The sequence below is a fragment of the Thalassophryne amazonica genome, chromosome 6 (genome assembly GCF_902500255.1).
Source record: "Thalassophryne amazonica chromosome 6, fThaAma1.1, whole genome shotgun sequence".
Taxonomy (NCBI): Eukaryota; Metazoa; Chordata; class Actinopteri; order Batrachoidiformes; family Batrachoididae; genus Thalassophryne; species Thalassophryne amazonica.
In genome coordinates this window covers 117,687,919-117,707,013 of record NC_047108.1, presented here as the reverse complement: position 1 = coordinate 117,707,013, position 19,095 = coordinate 117,687,919, and the positions used below count along the sequence as shown (strand labels likewise).

General features: G+C 42.8%; 1 protein-coding gene across 1 annotated transcript in view; it reads left to right on the top strand.

Moving 5' to 3' along the window:
* cntn3a.1 (contactin 3a, tandem duplicate 1) overlaps positions 1-19,095 on the top strand; it is a 439,231-nt gene that overhangs the window by 132,436 nt on the left and 287,700 nt on the right. The window contains exon 4 of the mRNA XM_034173228.1: positions 3,220-3,395. Coding sequence (XP_034029119.1) covers positions 3,220-3,395 — 176 coding nt within the window. The remainder of the gene's footprint in view (positions 1-3,219; positions 3,396-19,095) is intronic.

Below are 19,095 nucleotides of genomic sequence, written 5' to 3'. Positions count from 1 at the left end.
TGGCAGCATCATGCTGTGGGGATATTTGTCAGCGGCAGGAACTGGGAGACTAGTCAGGATTGAGGAAAAGATGAATTTAGCAATGTACAGAGACATCCTGGATGGAAACCTGCTCCAGAGTGCTCTTGACCTCAGACTGGGGTGACGGTTCATCTTTCAGCAGGACAATGACCCTAAGCACACAGCCAAGATATCAAAGGAGCAGCTTCAGGACAACTCTGAATGTCCTTGAGTGGCCCAGTCAGAGCCCAGACATGAAAATGATTGAACATCTCTGGAGAGATCTGAAAATGGCTGTGCACCAAAGCTCCCCATCCAACCAGATGGAACTTGAGAGGTGCTACAAAGAGGAATGGACAAAACTGCCAAAAGACAGGTGCACCAAGCTTGTGGCATCATATTCAAGAAGACTTGAGGCTGTAATTGCTGCCAAAGGTGCATCAGCAAAGTATTGAGCAAAGGGTCTGAATACTTATGAATATGTGAAATCTTAGTTTTTAATAAATCTGCATAAATAAATAAAAAATAAAAAAACTTTTTTCATGTTATCATTATGGGTTTTTTGGAATCAGGCTGAAACATGAATGAAAACATCAATAGGCTGTATTTTCTGGAGTATAACCTCTGGGTTTTTTTTTTTTTTTTTTGGGTGGGGGTGATTGTAGTTTGGGAAGTCCTGTGACTTATACTCCAGTGTGACTTACTGTATATACAAAAAAAAAGTGCACAAAAAATAAATTAAAGAGCAGATAATACAGTAATAAAGGCATGATTTATACTCCGATGCAACTTATATATGGACTTTTCCTCTGCAAGATGTATTTTTTTAGCAGGTGTGACTTAGAAGGAGAGAGCATATTTCACCCATATTGGCCTCTCTTCATTGGCTTCCTGTTAATTCTAATTCTGCATTTAATCATTAGTGATTGATCTCTGCTCTCTTCCACAGCATGTCTTTTTCCTGGTTCTCTCCCTCAGCCCCAACCAGTCCCAGCAGAAGACTGCCCGTCCCTGAGCCTGGTTCTGCTGGAGGTTTCTTCCTGTTAAAAGGGAGTTTTTCCTTCCCACTGTCGCCAAGTGCTTGCTCACAGGGGGTCGTTTTGACCTTTGGGTTTTCTCCGTAATTATTGTATGGCCTTGCCTTACAATATAAAGCGCCTTGGGGCAGCTGTTTGTTGTGATTTGGCGCTATATACAAGGTCTGTCCGTAAAGTATAGGTCCTTTTTATTTTTTTCAAAAACTATATGGATTTCATTCATATGTTTTTACGTCAGACATGCTTGAACCCTCGTGCGCATGCGTGAGTTTTTCCACGCCTGTCGGTGATGTCATTCGCCTGTGAGCACTCCTTGTGGGAGGAGTCGTCCAGCCCCTCGTCGGAATTCCTTTGTCTGAGAAGTTGCTGAGAGACTGGCGCTTTGTTTGATCAAAATTTTTTCTAAACCTGTGAGACACATCGAAGTGGACATGGTTCGAAAAATTAAGCTGGTCTTCAGTGAAAATTTTAACAGCTAATGAGAGATTTTGAGGTGATTCTGTCGCTTTAAGGACTTTTCATGGTGCGACACGTCGCGCAGCGCTCTCAGGCAGCGTCATCAGCCTGTTTCAAGCTTAAAACCTCCACATTTCAGGCTCTGTTGATCCAGGATCCATATTCCACTGTTAAAGGAGATTTTTTTAATGAAAGACGTGCGGGCGGATTGCAGCGTCAGCTCGCAGCCGCCGCGACGCTCCGCCACAGGAAAAACACCTCTGTTGGAAGCCTTGAGGACAAGTTGGAACATCTCCAGCTGATAAACAATTTCTCATATACTCACTCCACTGAAAGCCATCAAAAGCCAACTGGATTTTAACAAATGGTTATCAACACGGAGGTGTTTTTCCTGTGCCGCCGCGCTGCGTCGGCTGCGTCCCGACGCACGGACCCGTCCGCACGTCTTTCATTAAAAAAATCTCCTTTAACAGTGGAATATCCGGATAAAATGCTGAAACCGACTTCTTCTGAAACTTCTCTGTTCTCTCACGACGTCCTGGATCAATAGAGCCTGAAATGTGGAGGTTTTAAGCTTGAAACAGGCTGATGACGCTGCCTGAGAGCGCTGAGCGACGTCTCGCACCGTGAAAAGTCCTTAAAGCGACAGAATCACCTCAAAATCTCTCATCAGCTGTTAAAATTTTCACTGAAAACCAGCTTAATTTTTCGAACCATGTCCACTTCGATGTGTCTCACAGGTTTAGAAAAAATTTTGATCAAACAAAGCGCCAGTCTCTCAGCAACTTCTCAGACAAAGGAATTCCGACGAGGGGCTGGACGACTCCTCCCACAAGGAGTGCTCACAGGCGAATGACGTCACCGACAGGCGTGGAAAAACTCACGCATGCGCACAAGGGTGCAAGCATGTCTGACGTAAAAACATATGAATGAAATCCATATAGTTTTTGAAAAAAATAAAAAGGACCTATACTTTACGGACAGCCCTCGTAAATAAAGTTGATTTGATTTGATTTATACTATGGTAAATAAGTTACTATAAATAAGGTGTACTTTCTGCCATTGTTTTTTGTTGCTGATCAACCCAGTTCTGCCCCAACTGTTCATGTGTATAGTGCACAAGCAGCACACCAAATGACATTACACGGACACATATATGTTGTTTATTTATTATACATGTATTTCCACCCTTATAGGAAGAAGATCGTTGTTTGTCTTTGCAACGATTGTGCTGGTCTTGAAATGGACCGGGGGGGGTTCAACGAGAGTCATCATCTCCAGATTAATTGATTAATTCATTCTGTATCTCGAGGCGTAAATACACGTTTCCAAATCTGGTTGACCTATTGTGACATTTTGAAGGGAGGAGCTGCTCGGAGAGTCTTCAGTCTCTGATTGCTCTTGAGTTCTGTGAGGTTACTGCAGCACACAAATAGCTTATTTGTTTGAACATTATCTTTGATAATTTTAGTCTGCTTGATTGCAGAAATCAGTATGTACAATCTGTGGTTCTGGGAATATGACTGAGTAGTCCATGTTTAACCATTCATTTGGCTTTGTGCTAGTTTATCTTCAAGTGTTTTTGCATCAGATTGAATGATGGAGTCTCTCAGGGTAACATCAATTTTTATTTCCTGTCAAACATGAAGTTCATGTGGTTGATGGAATCCAGCACGTTGAGAGCTGTGATGAGTTTTATTTCTGTGTCATGTCCTTACGTTCACAGGTGGAAGTTAAACAACACTTTCCTCCAGCCCAGACCAGGATCCAGATACTCTCTTATAGGTGGAAACTTGCACATCAACCACCTGAATAAAGAAGAAGATGTTGGCATCTATCAGTGTCTGGCATCAAACTCCTTTGGCACGATTGTCAGCAGAGAAGCCAGTCTGCACATCGCATGTAAGTACACACTTTTTGGAAACTCTAAAAACAAAACAAAAATGTTTTTTTTTTCAGTTGGTTATTAAAACAATTACATTGAACACAAGAAGAAGAAGAAGGACTGCATTTACATCACACTTTTCCATCTAGCAGATGCTCAGAAGGTGTTAAGCTACTGTCAAACAGAAGGCATGTGTGGCTTGTCAGTGGCAGGCATTGGCATATGATTGTCGCCGCACACACACGCGTGTGCTCACCGTCAATAGTTTGAAGCTTCCTGGCCAGTGTTTTATCAACTTTCATCATGGATTTGGAGTTTTTGAACAATCTGGTGCTTTCCAGCCTGTCACACACACACGGTGTATGAGTGTATGAGCATGTCCTCCCTCAGCACATCCATAAACCTCCTCTTTGGTCTCCCTTTTCACCTGCCTGGTGGCTCCATCCTCAGCATCCTTCTCCCTATATACCCTGTTCCTCCTCTGCACATGTCCAAACCATCTCAATCTTGTCTCTCTGACTTTGTCTCCAAACCTTCCCACCTGAGCTGTCCCTCTGATATGTTCATTCCTAATCTTGTCCATTCTTGTCACTCCCAAAGAGAATCTCAACATCTTCAGCTCTGCCACCTCCAGCTCTGTCTCCTGTCTTTTTGTTAGTGCCACTGTCTCTAAACCATACAACATAGCTGGTCTCACTACTGTCTTGTAAACTTTCCCCTTCACTCTTGCTGATATTCTTCGGTCACAAATCACTCCTGCCACCTTTCTCCACCCACTCCACCCTGCCTGCACTCTCTTCTTCACCTCTCTACCACACTCTCCATAACTTTGAACAGTTGACCCCAAATAGTTAAACTCATCTACTTTCACCACTTCTACTCCTTGTAACTGCACTATTCCACTGGGCTCCCTCCCATTCACACACATGTACTCAGTCTTGCTTCTACTGACTTTCATTCCCCTTCTCTCCAAAGCATAGCTCCACCTCTCCAGACTAGACTCAACTTGCTCTCTACTCTCACTACAGATCACAATGTCATCTGCACACATCATAGTCCATGGGGGCTCTTGTCTAATCTCATCCGTCAACCTGCCCATCACCACTGCAAACAAGAAAGGACTCAGAGCTGATCCTTGGTGTAATCCCACCTCCACCTTGAATGAGTCTGTCGTTCCGACTGCGCATCTCACCGCTGTCACACTATTCTTGTACATGTCCTGCACTACCCTAACATACTTCTCTGCCACTCCAGACTTCCTCATACAATACCACAGCTCTTCTCTTGGCACCCTATCATCAGCTTTTTCTAAGTCCACAAACACACAATGTAACTCTTTCTGGCCGTCTCTGTACTTCTCCAACAGTATTCTCAGAGCAAACATTGCATCTGTAGTGCTCTTTCTCCGCATGAAACCATATTGCTGCTCACAGATTTTCACCTATTTTCTAAGCCTAGCTTCTACTACTCTTTCCCATAACTTCATGCTGTGGCTGATCAACTTTATGCCTCTGTAGTTACTGCAGCTCTGCACATCACCCTTGTTCTTGAAAATAGGAACCAGCACACTTTGTCTCCACTCCTCAGGCATCCTTTTACTTTCCAAGATTTTATTAAATAATCCGGTTAGAAACTCCACTGCCATCTCTCCTTGACATTTCCATGCCTCCACTGGAATGTCATCTGGACCAACTGCCTTTCCACTCTTCATCCTCTTCATATCAGCCCTCACTTCTTCCTTACTGATCTCTTGTACTTCCTGATTTACTCTCACCACATCATCCAGCATTTTCTCTCACTCATTTTCTTCATTCATCAGCTCCTCAAAATATTCCCTCCACCTTCTCAACAAACACTCCTCACTTGTCAGCACATTACCAGGTGCATCTTTTCTCACCCTAACCTGCTGCACATCCTTTCCAGCTCTGACTCTTTGTCTGGCCAGTCGGTACAAGTCCTTTTCTCCTTCCTTACTATTCACCACGCAATATGCCTTTTCCTTCACTTTTGCCACTTCTCTTTTCACTTTACACTGCATCTCCTTGTACTCCTGTCTACTTTCTTCATCTCTCCGACTGTCCCAAAACTTTTTCGCCAACCTCTTTCTCCTTATGCTTTCCTGGACTTCTTCATTCCACCACCAAGTCTCCTTTTCTTCCTTCCACTGTCCAGATGTCACACCTAGTACGGTCCTAGCTGTCTCCCTCACCACATCTGCAGTACCTTTCCAGTTGTCCAAAATTGCTTCCCGTCCATCCAGTGCTTCCCTCACCTGTTCGCTAAATTTCACACAACAGACTTCCTCCTTCACCTTCCACCATCTGATCCTTTGTAGGGCAGTCACTCTCTTCTTCTTCTTTACGTCTTAAGTCACCCTACAAACGACCATCCTGTGCTGTCTAACGACACTCTCTCCTGCCACCACCTTACAGTCTCTGATTTCTTTTAGCTTGCATCTTCTATAAAGAATGTCATCCACCTGTGTGCACCTTCCACTACTGTTATATATTACCCTGTGCTCCTCCCTTTACTTAAAGTAGGTATTCAGGGAGGTGGTGGCGTAACAGCTTACACGTTAGACTGGGACGCCAGCGACTCGGGTTTGCTTCCCAAGTGGTGGCGTCAATGCAAGCCATTTGCACTGATGATGTGGGCATATGCACTGATGATATTCATCATCACACCGTCAGTCACCCTGTCAGACACTCGCTTAACCTCCAACACACTTTTAACATAATCTTCCTTTAAAATGACCCCAACACCATTTCTCTTCCTATCCTCACCATGGTACAACAACTTGAACCCACCACCGATGCTCCTGCTCTTACTTCCCTTCCACTTGGTCTCTTGCACACACAATATGTCTACCTTTCTCCTCTCCATTATATCAGCCAGCTGTCTCCCTTTACCAGTCATACTACCAACATTCAAAGTCCCCACTCTCATTTCCACCCTTCTAGTTTTCCACTTCTCCCGCTGTTTGTGGAAACGTTCTCCTCCTCTTCTTCGTCTTTGCCCAGCAGTAGCAAAATTTTATTTTATCATTTATCCAGGCTTGGGACCGGCACTCAGAGTGTACTGGCTGCACACCCCATGTGGCTGAGTTAACAAGTGAATTCCAACAAGAAGTAAATTCTGCCAATTTTAAATAAAACTCTCACGGACTGCAGCTTTAATGGTAATAATGTTATGAAGAAATGCACCAATAATTCAAATAGATAATCGAGCTATTTTCCCCCTACATTCATATCTTATGTAATGCTAAAAACTATATATGGTTATGATTATTTCTGTTGTAGCATCTGTGGTCTTTATGCTTTCATTTCATTTCAGTTGAGTACTGAGAAGGTTGTTAATGAGAGAATCTAAATTAATAAAGCCTGTTTATTACGTCAGGCTTTGCTTATGTCCTGATTAAAGCAGCCAGCGCTGCTGTGTACTCAGCTTCTATAAAGAGGTTTTTTTTTGTTGTTGTTTTGTGTTTTCATGGTGAAGACTGTACTGTTGTATGGTGGGCCTTGACGTACATGCAGGCTTCATCTATAATGTTTTATAAGACCAAAGTCAAAGGCATCTCTGATGGCAAGGTGAACTTGTGGCCTGCACTCTTGATGGTTCTCTCACATCAAATGACAGCATAGATATCTGTGAACAGATGGTGCAGCGAGATTGAGTTCCCGATGTTTGCTTCCCTGCCATGCCATACATAGCCATGATGCTTGGCACGGACAGCACCGGAGGTATTTGTCGAGCCCTCAGTTTGGTGCTTATTTGCCACAAAGCAGCATTAAATCTTCTGCACGTAGTGCAAACGTGTGTCCTGAGGCGGTGGCAGGCTGTTGATCTCCTTCAGGTTTCCTGTCATTTTTTGATGACTGGCCTGAACCTGGATGTCACTGTGATTGGTGTCATCCATCGCCCGAGCCTCACCTGGGTGCCGCTGCTTTTGGCAACAGATGAGGACGGTCATCAGCAGTGAAGTGTCGTACGTCTTATTTATTGCTCCTGGTTTAACTTAATTAAGTGCACCGTGTGATTGAGTGGGTCTCAGGTCAAGGGAACAATTCAAGGAGGTGCGGCCTGAATTGCGTCATTTGTAACGGACCCGACTCAGTAGCTCTATATGCTCTTTGAAAAATCAAGATATTCCACTTGTCGTTGCTGCAATAATGCTGAGGCTAAGATAAGGGCGATTAACGACGTGCGTGCACGCTTCCACAGTAATGTACAGCAGCTAATCTCAGCGTGTCTGGTATCTCATAACCGCTGCTGTCAACGCAGGAAACAAAACGAGAATAGTTATTACAGTATGCCTATTGTTAAAACAAACAACAACAACAAAAAGCCCTGTTACCTTCCGTCTGCAGCGTCGTCTATATTAGGAGATTTATTTGTGGACGTCCTTGCTGATGGTGGTAAACAGGATCTTAGACTTGTGCTCACTAATGATGCTCCATTACATCAAAATTGAATTGCATGTGTGTGTGGTGCATCCAGATGAGTAAAACGGCTGGTAGTTTACTTCTCTGCAAGATGCATGACCAAAAAAAAAAAAAAAAAAGAATAAAAAAAAATTCTGTTACACCATCTGGTAGAGGCTTACACCTCTACAAGTATAAAGGTTCCTGATCCTATTTATAATGCAGACTTAAATGTTTTTAAAGGTTCTGTTGGGAGCGCTGCAAGGAATAATCTAGTTGTTTATCAGGCCAGATTGAGTTTCTTAATCTCCTCAGGATATTTGTGTTGTAAGTGGAAAGAATTCCACTCATGCAAATGCAACATTATACAAGAGTTTGCCGTGTCTGCAGTGCATGTACGATGGGAGAGACGCCTTGCATGGAGACGGCGTGGTGCCACCTCGAAGCAGAGCTGCCTTTACAGCCACAAGGGTAGCACCGTGTTTAATGAGGGTTGAAATAACTGTATTTATGAAAGCAATGCAGGATGCAGCTGTCTTGTATCTCAGATGCTCATGAGTCTTATTATGAAATACAGTCTCGTAATTGCACATCATTTGTACTTTTTTTTGCCTTTACCTGCTTCCGTTGAAACTAACTGCTATATCTCTGTAATTACTTTGCAAGATTTCTATCTTTCCATTCTTTCTTTTTCTTTAACTGTTCTCTTCTCCAACAGTTCTCTTCTCCTTATTCATTGCTTTTGCCTCAGGTGAAAATTAAATCTGTTTTGAGCTGGAGAGTGTCTGAGTTACGGGACAATAATATTTCTCATCTGCACTCCAGTGCTAAGAGCTCTGGCTGGGTTTCAAATAATACATAAGGGAGGAAAGCTTCAGGTATTTTAGTGAATGCCCGGTTATCAGTGCTGTGATTGCTTGGATACACCAGTGGCAGAGTTCTGTAAGAATTAGTTCTCTTTGATTTGTATCACTCATTAAATACCTTTTGTCACTCATCTACCATGGCCCTCATTTTCAATTTATTTTCATTTATATAGCACCAAATCACAACAAAGTCGCCTCAACGCGCTTCACACAAGTAAGGTCTAACCTTACTAACCCCGAGAGCAAGCGCACAGGCGACAGTGGTAAATAAAAACTCCCTCTGAGGAAGAAACCTCAAGCAGACCAGACTCAAAGGGGTGACCCTCTGCTTGGGCCATGCTACCGATGCAAATTACACAAGAATTCACAAAACGAATATACAGGAAATTTTGCCGGTGCACACAACAGGAGGGTTTCAGAAACAGACACCACACCCATCTCTGGATGAAGCTGCACCTCAAACACAGAGAGGAAAAAACAGAATCAGGGATTAGAAAGACAACAAATACAATATAATTTGTCAGCATTAAGCAACAAGAAAAACAGAAGAAATACTAAGGTGATCGCCGGCCACTAGCCCACAACACCCTGGGCCCTTTTTTCCACCTGGCTCAATGCAACGTGCAATACACTGTGTGATGCAAACCGCGATGCAAAGGTGCTTTCCAGCTGATGCAGCTGTTGGAGTGGTGGCCTACAAATGATCTGCGGTCAGTCTTGAAGCAGTAGCGCTGTATTCTGATGTGCCGGTCATAGGTGGCTTCACAACAAACATTTATCCTGGTTACGTACGCAACAAAACAACTCCCTCAGGTTGTTTTGTTGTGTATTCAACCTCAGGCATAAGGCACAGTACATGTTTTCTGCAAGCAAGAGAGGAGAGAGAGTGTATTGTAAATTATGTGGTGTATTTCCACATCCTCTTGCTCTGCCTGCCTACAGTGGGCATAATATGCTGTCATACTAATACGGTGTTGCAGGCAGCGGATGAGGAAACATTCAGGCAGGCAGGCTGTCCGTGTGTTAAGCAATGTGTCTCAATGTTGTACTCCTTAACCCTCTGGGGTCCGAGGGCATTTTTTGGAGAGTTCACTCGCCTGGCATAAATGTTTTATTATTGCTGTTAACAGCTCTCCCTGCATCCCACAATCAAGTTTTATGTCTCTTTTTTTCAGGACAACCTGTGCTTTCATAATATATATGCTTTTGTTGTGTTTTATAAGTGTAATAAAGTTTACAATCAGAAATAAGAAAGGAAAAAGTAAAGCTGAAAATCATTTTCCACACACATTTATTCAAAATACACAGCAAACTATAATAAACAACTATTTTGACACTTTATAAAGGTAATTTGAGGTCTTGTGTGAAAGACTACAACAAAAAGGTTCAAGCAATAAACACAAATGCACATTTTGAACAATATATACAAAATGGTCTATGTGTTTGTTGTCTTCATCTCAAAGCAATTTCTGTCTGATATTACACAAAGGTTACATCACAAACTTCTACTTCTACTGTGTTTTGGACTGTTCTGTGCTGCTCCTTAAGCAGCTTTCATTCACACTTTGGCCCACTTTGGCTCCTTACAGTCTGAGGAGCAGCCCTCCCCCTCGCTCCATTGATATGGTAACAGTGCTTTATGCAGAGAAAGCAACAGAGTTACCCAGTAACATTCACATGCAAACTAGTGGAGCAATCCTGATAGTTACACACTCTTTGTTTGAGCACGTGAGATTGCCATCAGAGGCTCTCTGTCTGCTCCATCTGCTTTCACTGATCACTGTGCGTAATGGCGCAGGGCGCATTGGAGCTAATAGTATGTACTCATTGTAGCACCCAGGGGGCTCTTCAAATGGGCCAACTAGTAACATATCACTCCTGAAAACGATCTTTGGCTTTTCACATGAGGTTAATCTGCCCTATGATTGGATTTTGGAAAACCATGTGACGGTGAACCAATTCCGATTGGACTCTCACATTGCACGTGTCATCACACAGCTTCTCTGAGGAGTACAAAGATGGCCCGAAAGTCCGTAGAGTTAACTTTTCAGCAAAAAAAAGGACGTTTCTATCTCGTATCATTAAAAAGTTATTTATAATTTAGTAAAGCTTGGTCTTAGCCGTCGTATACAACAGCGTCTGCCCTTAAATACAGAAATACTGTCATACAGTTCAGCGATGATGCTTCTTACTATTGAATGATTTGGTACGCTACAACACAGTCAGTTGCAATTCTTTGTTTCATGTACATGTTCATTTCACATGATAAATTAGAATAAGTCGAATGTGGCATTGCTTACCTTCAAATACATATTTCATGAAAAACCAGGTACCGTCATTTTGCGACTGTGGTGTAGATATGTTGATGCTGCTTTTTTTGTTGTTGTTGTTGTTCACCACTGGAGAACGGCACTACAGCATAGATGAAGCTCAGAAGAAGAAAAAGCTAACAATAGTTGGCATAGCAAAAATAGCATTGCATAATTTTCCTGTTCTAAGCTGTTATGACACTACTAACAACTTATAAACTAAACATTAACTTCAAATGGGTCATTTATCCAAAATACAGCTGACAGCTATCAGCCATGTGGATTTTGTTTTTATCTGATAAAGTTAGAGTGAAGTGATGTGGAAGTAGCAGCATAACAGCTAATTCAAATGATTAATAATATTAAAATTCAGCCATTGACTGGTTTGAAGTATAATTAGATCGATTCAGGGGTCTCAATGTCGAAGTCGTATCTTTTATTTTAAAATCGATTTCAGATTCATATCTGTGAAGTATTACATCCCTAAGAATAACACACCACTGGCCTTCAGAACAGGTTTTTCTTGGTCTAAGGTGCAAACACTTTGTTGTGATGGATGATGTGAAGGTGCCACCTTTGCACATGACCACATTGTTGGGAAAGTGTAGTGACACGGACCCACAACAGGGGGCGTAAATGAACGGACAATGGAAGGAGTCAAATTATAACACTTTACTGGTGTGAATGTCACAACCAAACACAGCAGAATCAGAATGTGCAACAGTCAATTAATAAAAGGTGTCGTGTGGGCAGGCTCGACGATAGGAGACGCCCGTCTGGAAACGAACCGGAACCACACGATTTCCACCGCCACCTGAACCCGAGGAATGCTGGAGCCGCCAAGTCCCGGAGTCCCCAGGTGGCCACCTTCCCGGCGTGTCGGATCTGGTACTGCTGGCAGAAAGCAAAAGACAGTCAAAGGGTGGGTGTGTGAACACCCAGTAACAATGGTGGGAATGCCACCTCCACCTCTCACTCAGCGCGTTGCAGCGGTCTCAGCTGAAAAGGAGCGCCGTCTTGCACAGCCTCCTCAAAAACGACCGGTTCTCCTGCAAACACTCACAATAATAGATTTATCGATCTCACAAAAGGGGCTGAGAGTATTACCTCCAGATGAAGATGATATCTCGGCAGTTTGGTGGAGGTGTCTTCCTGCTTTTATACCAGATGTGTTGATTAGTGACAGCTGTCACGGATGATGGGTGACAGCTGTCACCACGGCTTGTTCCTGAGGCGGCAGCGCCCTCTCGTGCCTGAAGCCCGCACTTCAGGCAGGGCGCCTTCTGGTGGTGGGCCAGCAGTACCTCCTCTTCTGGCAGCCCACACAACACACATATTGTTTTTAGACCAACACACCCACATAAGTGTAAGTAGTATCGTGATCAACATTATATGGGGGCTGAAAATGACAACTGCATTGAGTGGAAACTAAGAATGACACATGGAATATAGAGTCACGAGTGACAAGCATCACTTGATCTGTTTGGATTCTCGATGCACAGTGGATCAGAACCTTTCACATCAAAACAGTCCAGGCCTTGGATCTCAGTATTTAACATTCCTGGGCATGTTTACTCCCACAATGTAAGCATAACCCCCCCCCCCCCCACACACACACACACACACACACACCAATAAAAATTGTACCATTTTACTTGACGAAGGCCTTTACAGTGGAGTAAGTCTTGAGTGCCAAAGTCAGGATTTGCAGTGTTGCACAAATGGTTAGACCTGGTTTGAAACAATGGGCTGTCTTCTTCTTAAGGATAATAAATGATGTTAATGGCACTTTTTAGAGTGATATATTATTCTCCTACATTTGCATTCCTCCTACATGCTTTCTATATCAGTGCCATGCCAGATCAGATGAGTTGGAGATGGATAATCCCCTGAGGCGACCCCTGAAAGAATGGCAGCACTCGAAAGAAAATATGTTTTTCTCCTACACATGGACTGATATACATTATGGTTTAGGAAAACTTGAAGTCGAAAAGGTTTAAAGTGATGGAAAGAATGGATGAAGACAAAGCTGATAAACGGCATTCCACTGAAATGACATCCGAGGCTTTTCTATTTGTTGTTTGGTTACAGTTGGGTTTGAGGTGCTTGACTTGGTGACAACTCATCCCTAGTTTAACTTTCCAGCTCTAATAAATGTGTTTATGCAGTGGTGGTCCTAGAGTGATTTACTCCCCGGGCGAAACCCCCTGCGTGCTCCCCCCCCCGCGCACACTAACGTGGCCACCACCTCCGCCCCACCACCCATGAAAACACTAACTTTCTCCAGAACACCCACAATCCCACAAATTAACTCACAACAGCTATTTTCAAGAACAAATTTCCGGTTTGAATGTCTACTGCAATAACAAACACAAAGATAAACAATATTTACTTCAATAAAGTTTTGGTTTCAGTTCGTAAGGTTCTGGGTTCAAATCCCACCCCTGCCACATTTCTCCATGTAATGTGGAGTTGCGTCAGGAAGGGCATCCGGCGTAAAACCTGTGCCAAATCAACATGCAGATCCACCTTGGATTTGCTGTGGCGACCCCGAGTGCGAACAAGGGAGCAGCTGAAGGGACTTACTTTACTTTACATCAATAAAGTTTTTGAACATAAAAAAACAAAAGACTCAGTGACTTCACATTACAACTATGTACAGTACAGGTATTTAAGAAAGCACAACTGCACTACAGCACCACCCGATGGGCAAAATATTGCACGTCATTCAGTTTTACCAACAGAGTGCACTCTGCATTATCATAGAGTACCATTTACCATAATGAACAAGACTTAAACCGCCATTAAAGTCGCACCATATAAATAACAAAAGAAGTTAAACAATCTGTATATTACAGAATACCATGAAGTGACAAAAAATGTACAAAAAAAACCCCCTATACATTAAAGTGGCAAAAATGGTAAAGCACAATCATGTATCATAAATAAATGAACTAACGACAGAGGTAAATTCTATACCCATTACTGTACACATAAGAAGAAATAACAAACACTATTGTGTATCATAAATAACAGGAAGCAACAAGTGAATAAGTTAACACTCTTTAAAGGCAAAAATGGCAAGCCACAATAATTTGTCATAAATAACAAGAAGTGCAAAAGAAGTAAGAGGAAAACAGTCTATATACGATGGGCGGGACAAAGGCCAGCATTTATCCAATGACTCGTCTTGTTTCGCTGCATGCTTTGTGTCGCTATTAAACTCTGTGGTCGCTCAGCGTCCACACTGTTTAAAGCACTGTGAAGCTGCGGGAATACGTAAATCAATACATACCTTTTTCCTTTGCTCGTTTCTCCTCTTCTTTCTTTTTCTTTCGAAATTGGGCACCTGATGGCTTTGATCGTTTCCTATCCATGATTATGTCTTACTCCGTTTCGACCACCTCCTCGTCCAAACATTGAATGATTCCCCTCTCCCCCTGCACAAACTCTGCACTTTGCAGCGTTGCTCACCTAACGCGAGAGGTGAAATGGGGGGGCGCTCTGCCGTAACGTAACCACGAACTCCCCCGTCAGGACAACCCCCCTCCCCCACCCCGGTTTTATTTATTTATTTATTGGACAGGTTTTTTTTTTTTGTTTGTTTGTTTTTTGACCATTTTTTTTCCCCGCACGCCCCGCAATGCCGCCCCGGGCGGCTGCCCGGTCGGCTGCCCGGTCGGCCCGCCTCCAGGACCGCCCCTGTGTTTATGTGCTTTTTTTCACACTTTTTACCTTCACTCCACCCTTGAGGGCAGCTCTGTCTCTATGGGTGCTTTTCCGGACATTTAGACTTTCATCCAAACCAAAGTAGCAGGTGTCAAAGCCGCCTCGGTCTGGGCCAAAGGACCAGAATTTGGTCTGACCAAAAGAGATGGTCTTGGATTTGGTGACACTGATTCATAGTCTGGTTCATTTGCAGTGGGAAAACACTTTTTGGATCTCTTTGACAAGTTACAGGAAGTTGAGGCACGTTGTCGTCACCCATTAAATTGTACCACAACAAAAAAAATGCACAATAATTTAATGAATTTACCATATTAAAACAGGTGATTCTCTGCACTGAAACAGTCTCTTGCTGCCTGTCTTTTCTCCTGCAAGATGAAGTGTTTTGTCCTTGTCTCTGCAGCAGGAGGTCAAAGTTGAAAGTGTCTTCCTTTTAATCCTGTTCTACACTTGCTTTTTGTATTCTTGTATTCTGTTGTTGTTGTTGTTGTTTTTTTTGTTTGTTTGTTTGTTTTTTACTACTAGCACTGTCTGTAATTGTGTACACTCAACAAAAATATAAACGCAACACTTTTGGTTTTACTCCCATTTTGTATGAGATGAACTCAAAGATCTAAAACTTTTTCCACATACACAATATCACCATTTCCCTCAAATATTGTTCACAAACCAGTCTAAATCTGTGATAGTGAGCACTTCTCCTTTGCTGAGATAATCCATCCCACCTCACAGGTGTGCCATATCAAGATGCTGATTAGACACCATGATTAGTGCACAGGTGTGCCTTAGACTGCCCACAATAAAAGGCCCCTCTGAAAGGTGCAGTTTTGTTTTATTGGGGGGGGGGATACCAGTCAGTATCTGGTGTGACCACCATTTGCCTCATGCAGTGCAACACATCTCCTTCGCATAGAGTTGATCAGGTTGTCAATCGTGGCCTGTGGAATGTTGGTCCACTCCTCTTCAATGGCTGTGCGAAGTTGCTGGATATTGGCAGGAACTGGTACACGCTGTCGTATACGTCGGTCCAGAGCATCCCAAACATGCTCAATGGGTGACATGTCCGGTGAGTATGCCGACCATGCAAGAACTGGGACATTTACAGCTTCCAAGAATTGTGTACAGATCCTTGCAACATGGGGCCGTGCATTATCCTGCTGCAACATGAGGTGATGTTCTTGGATGTATGGCACAACAATGGGCCTCAGGATCTTGTCACAGTATCTCTGTGCATTCAAAATGCCATCAATAAAATGCACCTGTGTTCTTCGTCCATAACAGACGCCTGCCCATACCATAACCCCACCGCCACCATGGGCCACTCGATCCACAACATTGACATCAGAAAACCGCTCACCCACACGACGCCACACACGCTGTCTGCCATCTGCCCTGGACAGTGTGAACCAGGATTCATCTGTGAAGAGAACACCTCTCCAATGTGCCAAACGCCAGCGAATGTGAGCATTTGCCCACTCAAGTCGGTTACGACGACAAACTGGAGTCAGGTTGAGACCCTGATCAACTCAACTCAATCAACTTTTTTCTTATATAGCGCCAAATCACAACAAACAGTTGCCCCAAGGCGCTCCATATTGTAAGGCAAGGCCATACAATAATTATAAAAAACCCCAACGGTCAAAACGACCCCCTATGAGCAAGCACTTGGCAACAGTGGGAAGGAAAAACTCCCTTTTAACAGGAAGAAACCTCCAGCAGAACCAGGCTCAGGGAGGGGCAGTCTTCTGCTGAGACTGGTTGGGGCTGAGGGAAAAAACCAGGAAAAAGACATGCCGTGAAGGGGGGCAGAGATCGATCACTAATGATTAAATGCAGAGTGATGAATACGGAGCAAAAAGAGAAAGAAACAGTGCATCATGGGAACCCCCCCACAATCTACGTCTAAAGCAGCATAACCAAGGGATGGTCCAGGGTCACCCGATCCAGCCCTAACTATAAGCCTTAGCGAAAAGGAAAGTTTTAAGCCTAATCTTAAAAGTAGAGTGGGTATCTGTCTCCCTGATCTGAATTGGGAGCTGGTTCCACAGGAGAGGAGCCTGAAAGCTGAAGGCTCTGCCTCCCATTCTACTCTTACAAACCCTAGGAACTACAAGTAAGCCCGCAGTCTGAGAGCGAAGCGCTCTAATGGGGTAATATGGTACTATGAGGTCCCTAAGATAAGATGGGACCTGATTATTCAAAACCTTATAAGTAAGAAGAAGAATTTAAATTCTATTCTAGAATTAACAGGAAGCCAATGAAGAGAGGCCAACACGGGTGAGATATGCTCTCTCCTGCTAGTCCCCGTCAGTACTCTAGCTGCAGCATTCTGAACCAACTGAAGGCTTTTTAGGGAACTTTTAGGACAACCTGATAATAATGAATTACAATAGTCCAGCCTAGAGGAAATAAATGCATGAATTAGTTTTTCAGCATCACTCTGAGACAAGACCTTTCTGATTTTAGAGATATTGCGTAAATGCAAAAAGGCAGTCCTACATATTTGTTTAATATGCGCTTTGAATGACATATCCTGATGAAAAATGACTCCAAGATTTCTCACAGTATTACTAGAGATCAGGGAAATGCCATCCAGAGTAACGATCTGGTTAGACACCATGCTTCTAAGATTTGTGGGGCCAAGTACAATAACTTCAGTTTTATCTGAGTTTAAAAGCAGGAAATTAGAGGTCATCCATGTCTTTATGTCTGTAAGACAATCCTGCAGTTTAGCTAATTGGTGTGTATCCTCTGGCTTCATGGATAGATAAAGCTGGGTATCATCTGCGTAACAATGAAAATTTAAGCAATACCGTCTAATAATACTGCCTAAGGGAAGCATGTATAAAGTGAATAAAATTGGTCCTAGCACAGAACCTTGTGGAACTCCATAATTAACTTTAGTCCGTGAAGAAGATTCCCCATTTACATGAACAAACTGTAATCTATTAGACAAATATGATTCAAACCACCGCAGCGCAGTGCCTTTAATACCTATGACATGCTCTAATCTCTGTAATAAAATTTTATGGTCAACAGTATCAAAAGCAGCACTGAGGTCCAACAGAACAAGCACAGAGATAAGTCCACTGTCCGAAGCCATAAGAAGATCATTTGTAACCTTCACTAATGCTGTTTCTGTACTATGATGAATTCTAAAACCTGACTGAAACTCTTCAAATAGACCATTCCTCTGCAGGTGATCAGTTAGCTGTTTTACAACTACCCTCTCAAGAATCTTTGAGAGAAAAGGAAGGTTGGAAATTGGCCTATAATTAGCTAAGATAGCTGGGTCAAGTGATGGCTTTTTAAGTAATGGTTTAATTACTGCCACCTTAAAGGCCTGTGGTACATAACCAACTAACAAAGATAGATTGATCATATTTAAGATTGAAGCATTAAATAATGGTAGGACTTCCTTGAGCAGCCTGGCAGGAATGGGGTCCAATAAACATTGCCGATGGTTTGGACGAAGCAACCAATGAAAATAACTCAGACAGAACAACCGGAGAGAAAGAGTCTAACCAATACCGGCATCACTGAAAGCAGCCAAAGATAACGATACATCTTTGGGATGGTTATGAGTAATTATTTCTCTAATAGTCAAAATTTTGTTAGCAAAGAAAGTCATGAAGTCATTACTAGTTAAAGTTAATGGAATACTCAGCTCAATAGAGCTCTGACTCTTTGTCAGCTTAGCTACAGTGCTGAAAAGAAACCTGGGGTTATTCTTATTTTCTTCAATTAGTGATGAGTAGAAAGATGTCCTAGCTTTACGGAGGGCTTTTTTATAGAGCAACAAACTCTTTTTCCAGGCTAAGTGAAGATCTTCTAAATTAGTGAGACGCCATTTCCTCTCCAACTTACGGGTTATCTGCTTTAAGCTACGAGTTTGTGAGTTATACCACGGAGTCAGACACTTCTGATTTAAAGCTCTCTTTTTCAGAGGAGCTACAGCATCCAAAGTTGTCTTCAAAGAGGATGTAAAACTATTGACGAGATACTCTATCTCCCTTACAGAGTTTAGGTAGCTACTCTGCTCTGTGTTGGTATATGACATTAGAGAACATAATGAAGGAATCATATCCTTAAACCTAGTTACAGCGCTTTCTGAAAGACTTCAAGTGTAATGAAACTTATTCCCCACTGCAGGGTAGTCCATCAGGGTAAATGTAAATGTTATTAAAAAATGATCAGACAGAAGGGAGTTTTCAGGGAATACTGTTAAGTCTTCTATTTCCATACCATAAGTCAGAACAAGATCTAAGATATGATTAAAGTGGTGGGTGGACTCATTTACTTTTTGAGCAAAGCCGATAGAGTCTAATAATAGATTAAATGCAGTGTTGAGGCTGTCATTCTCAGCATCTGTGTGGATATTAAAATCGCCCACTA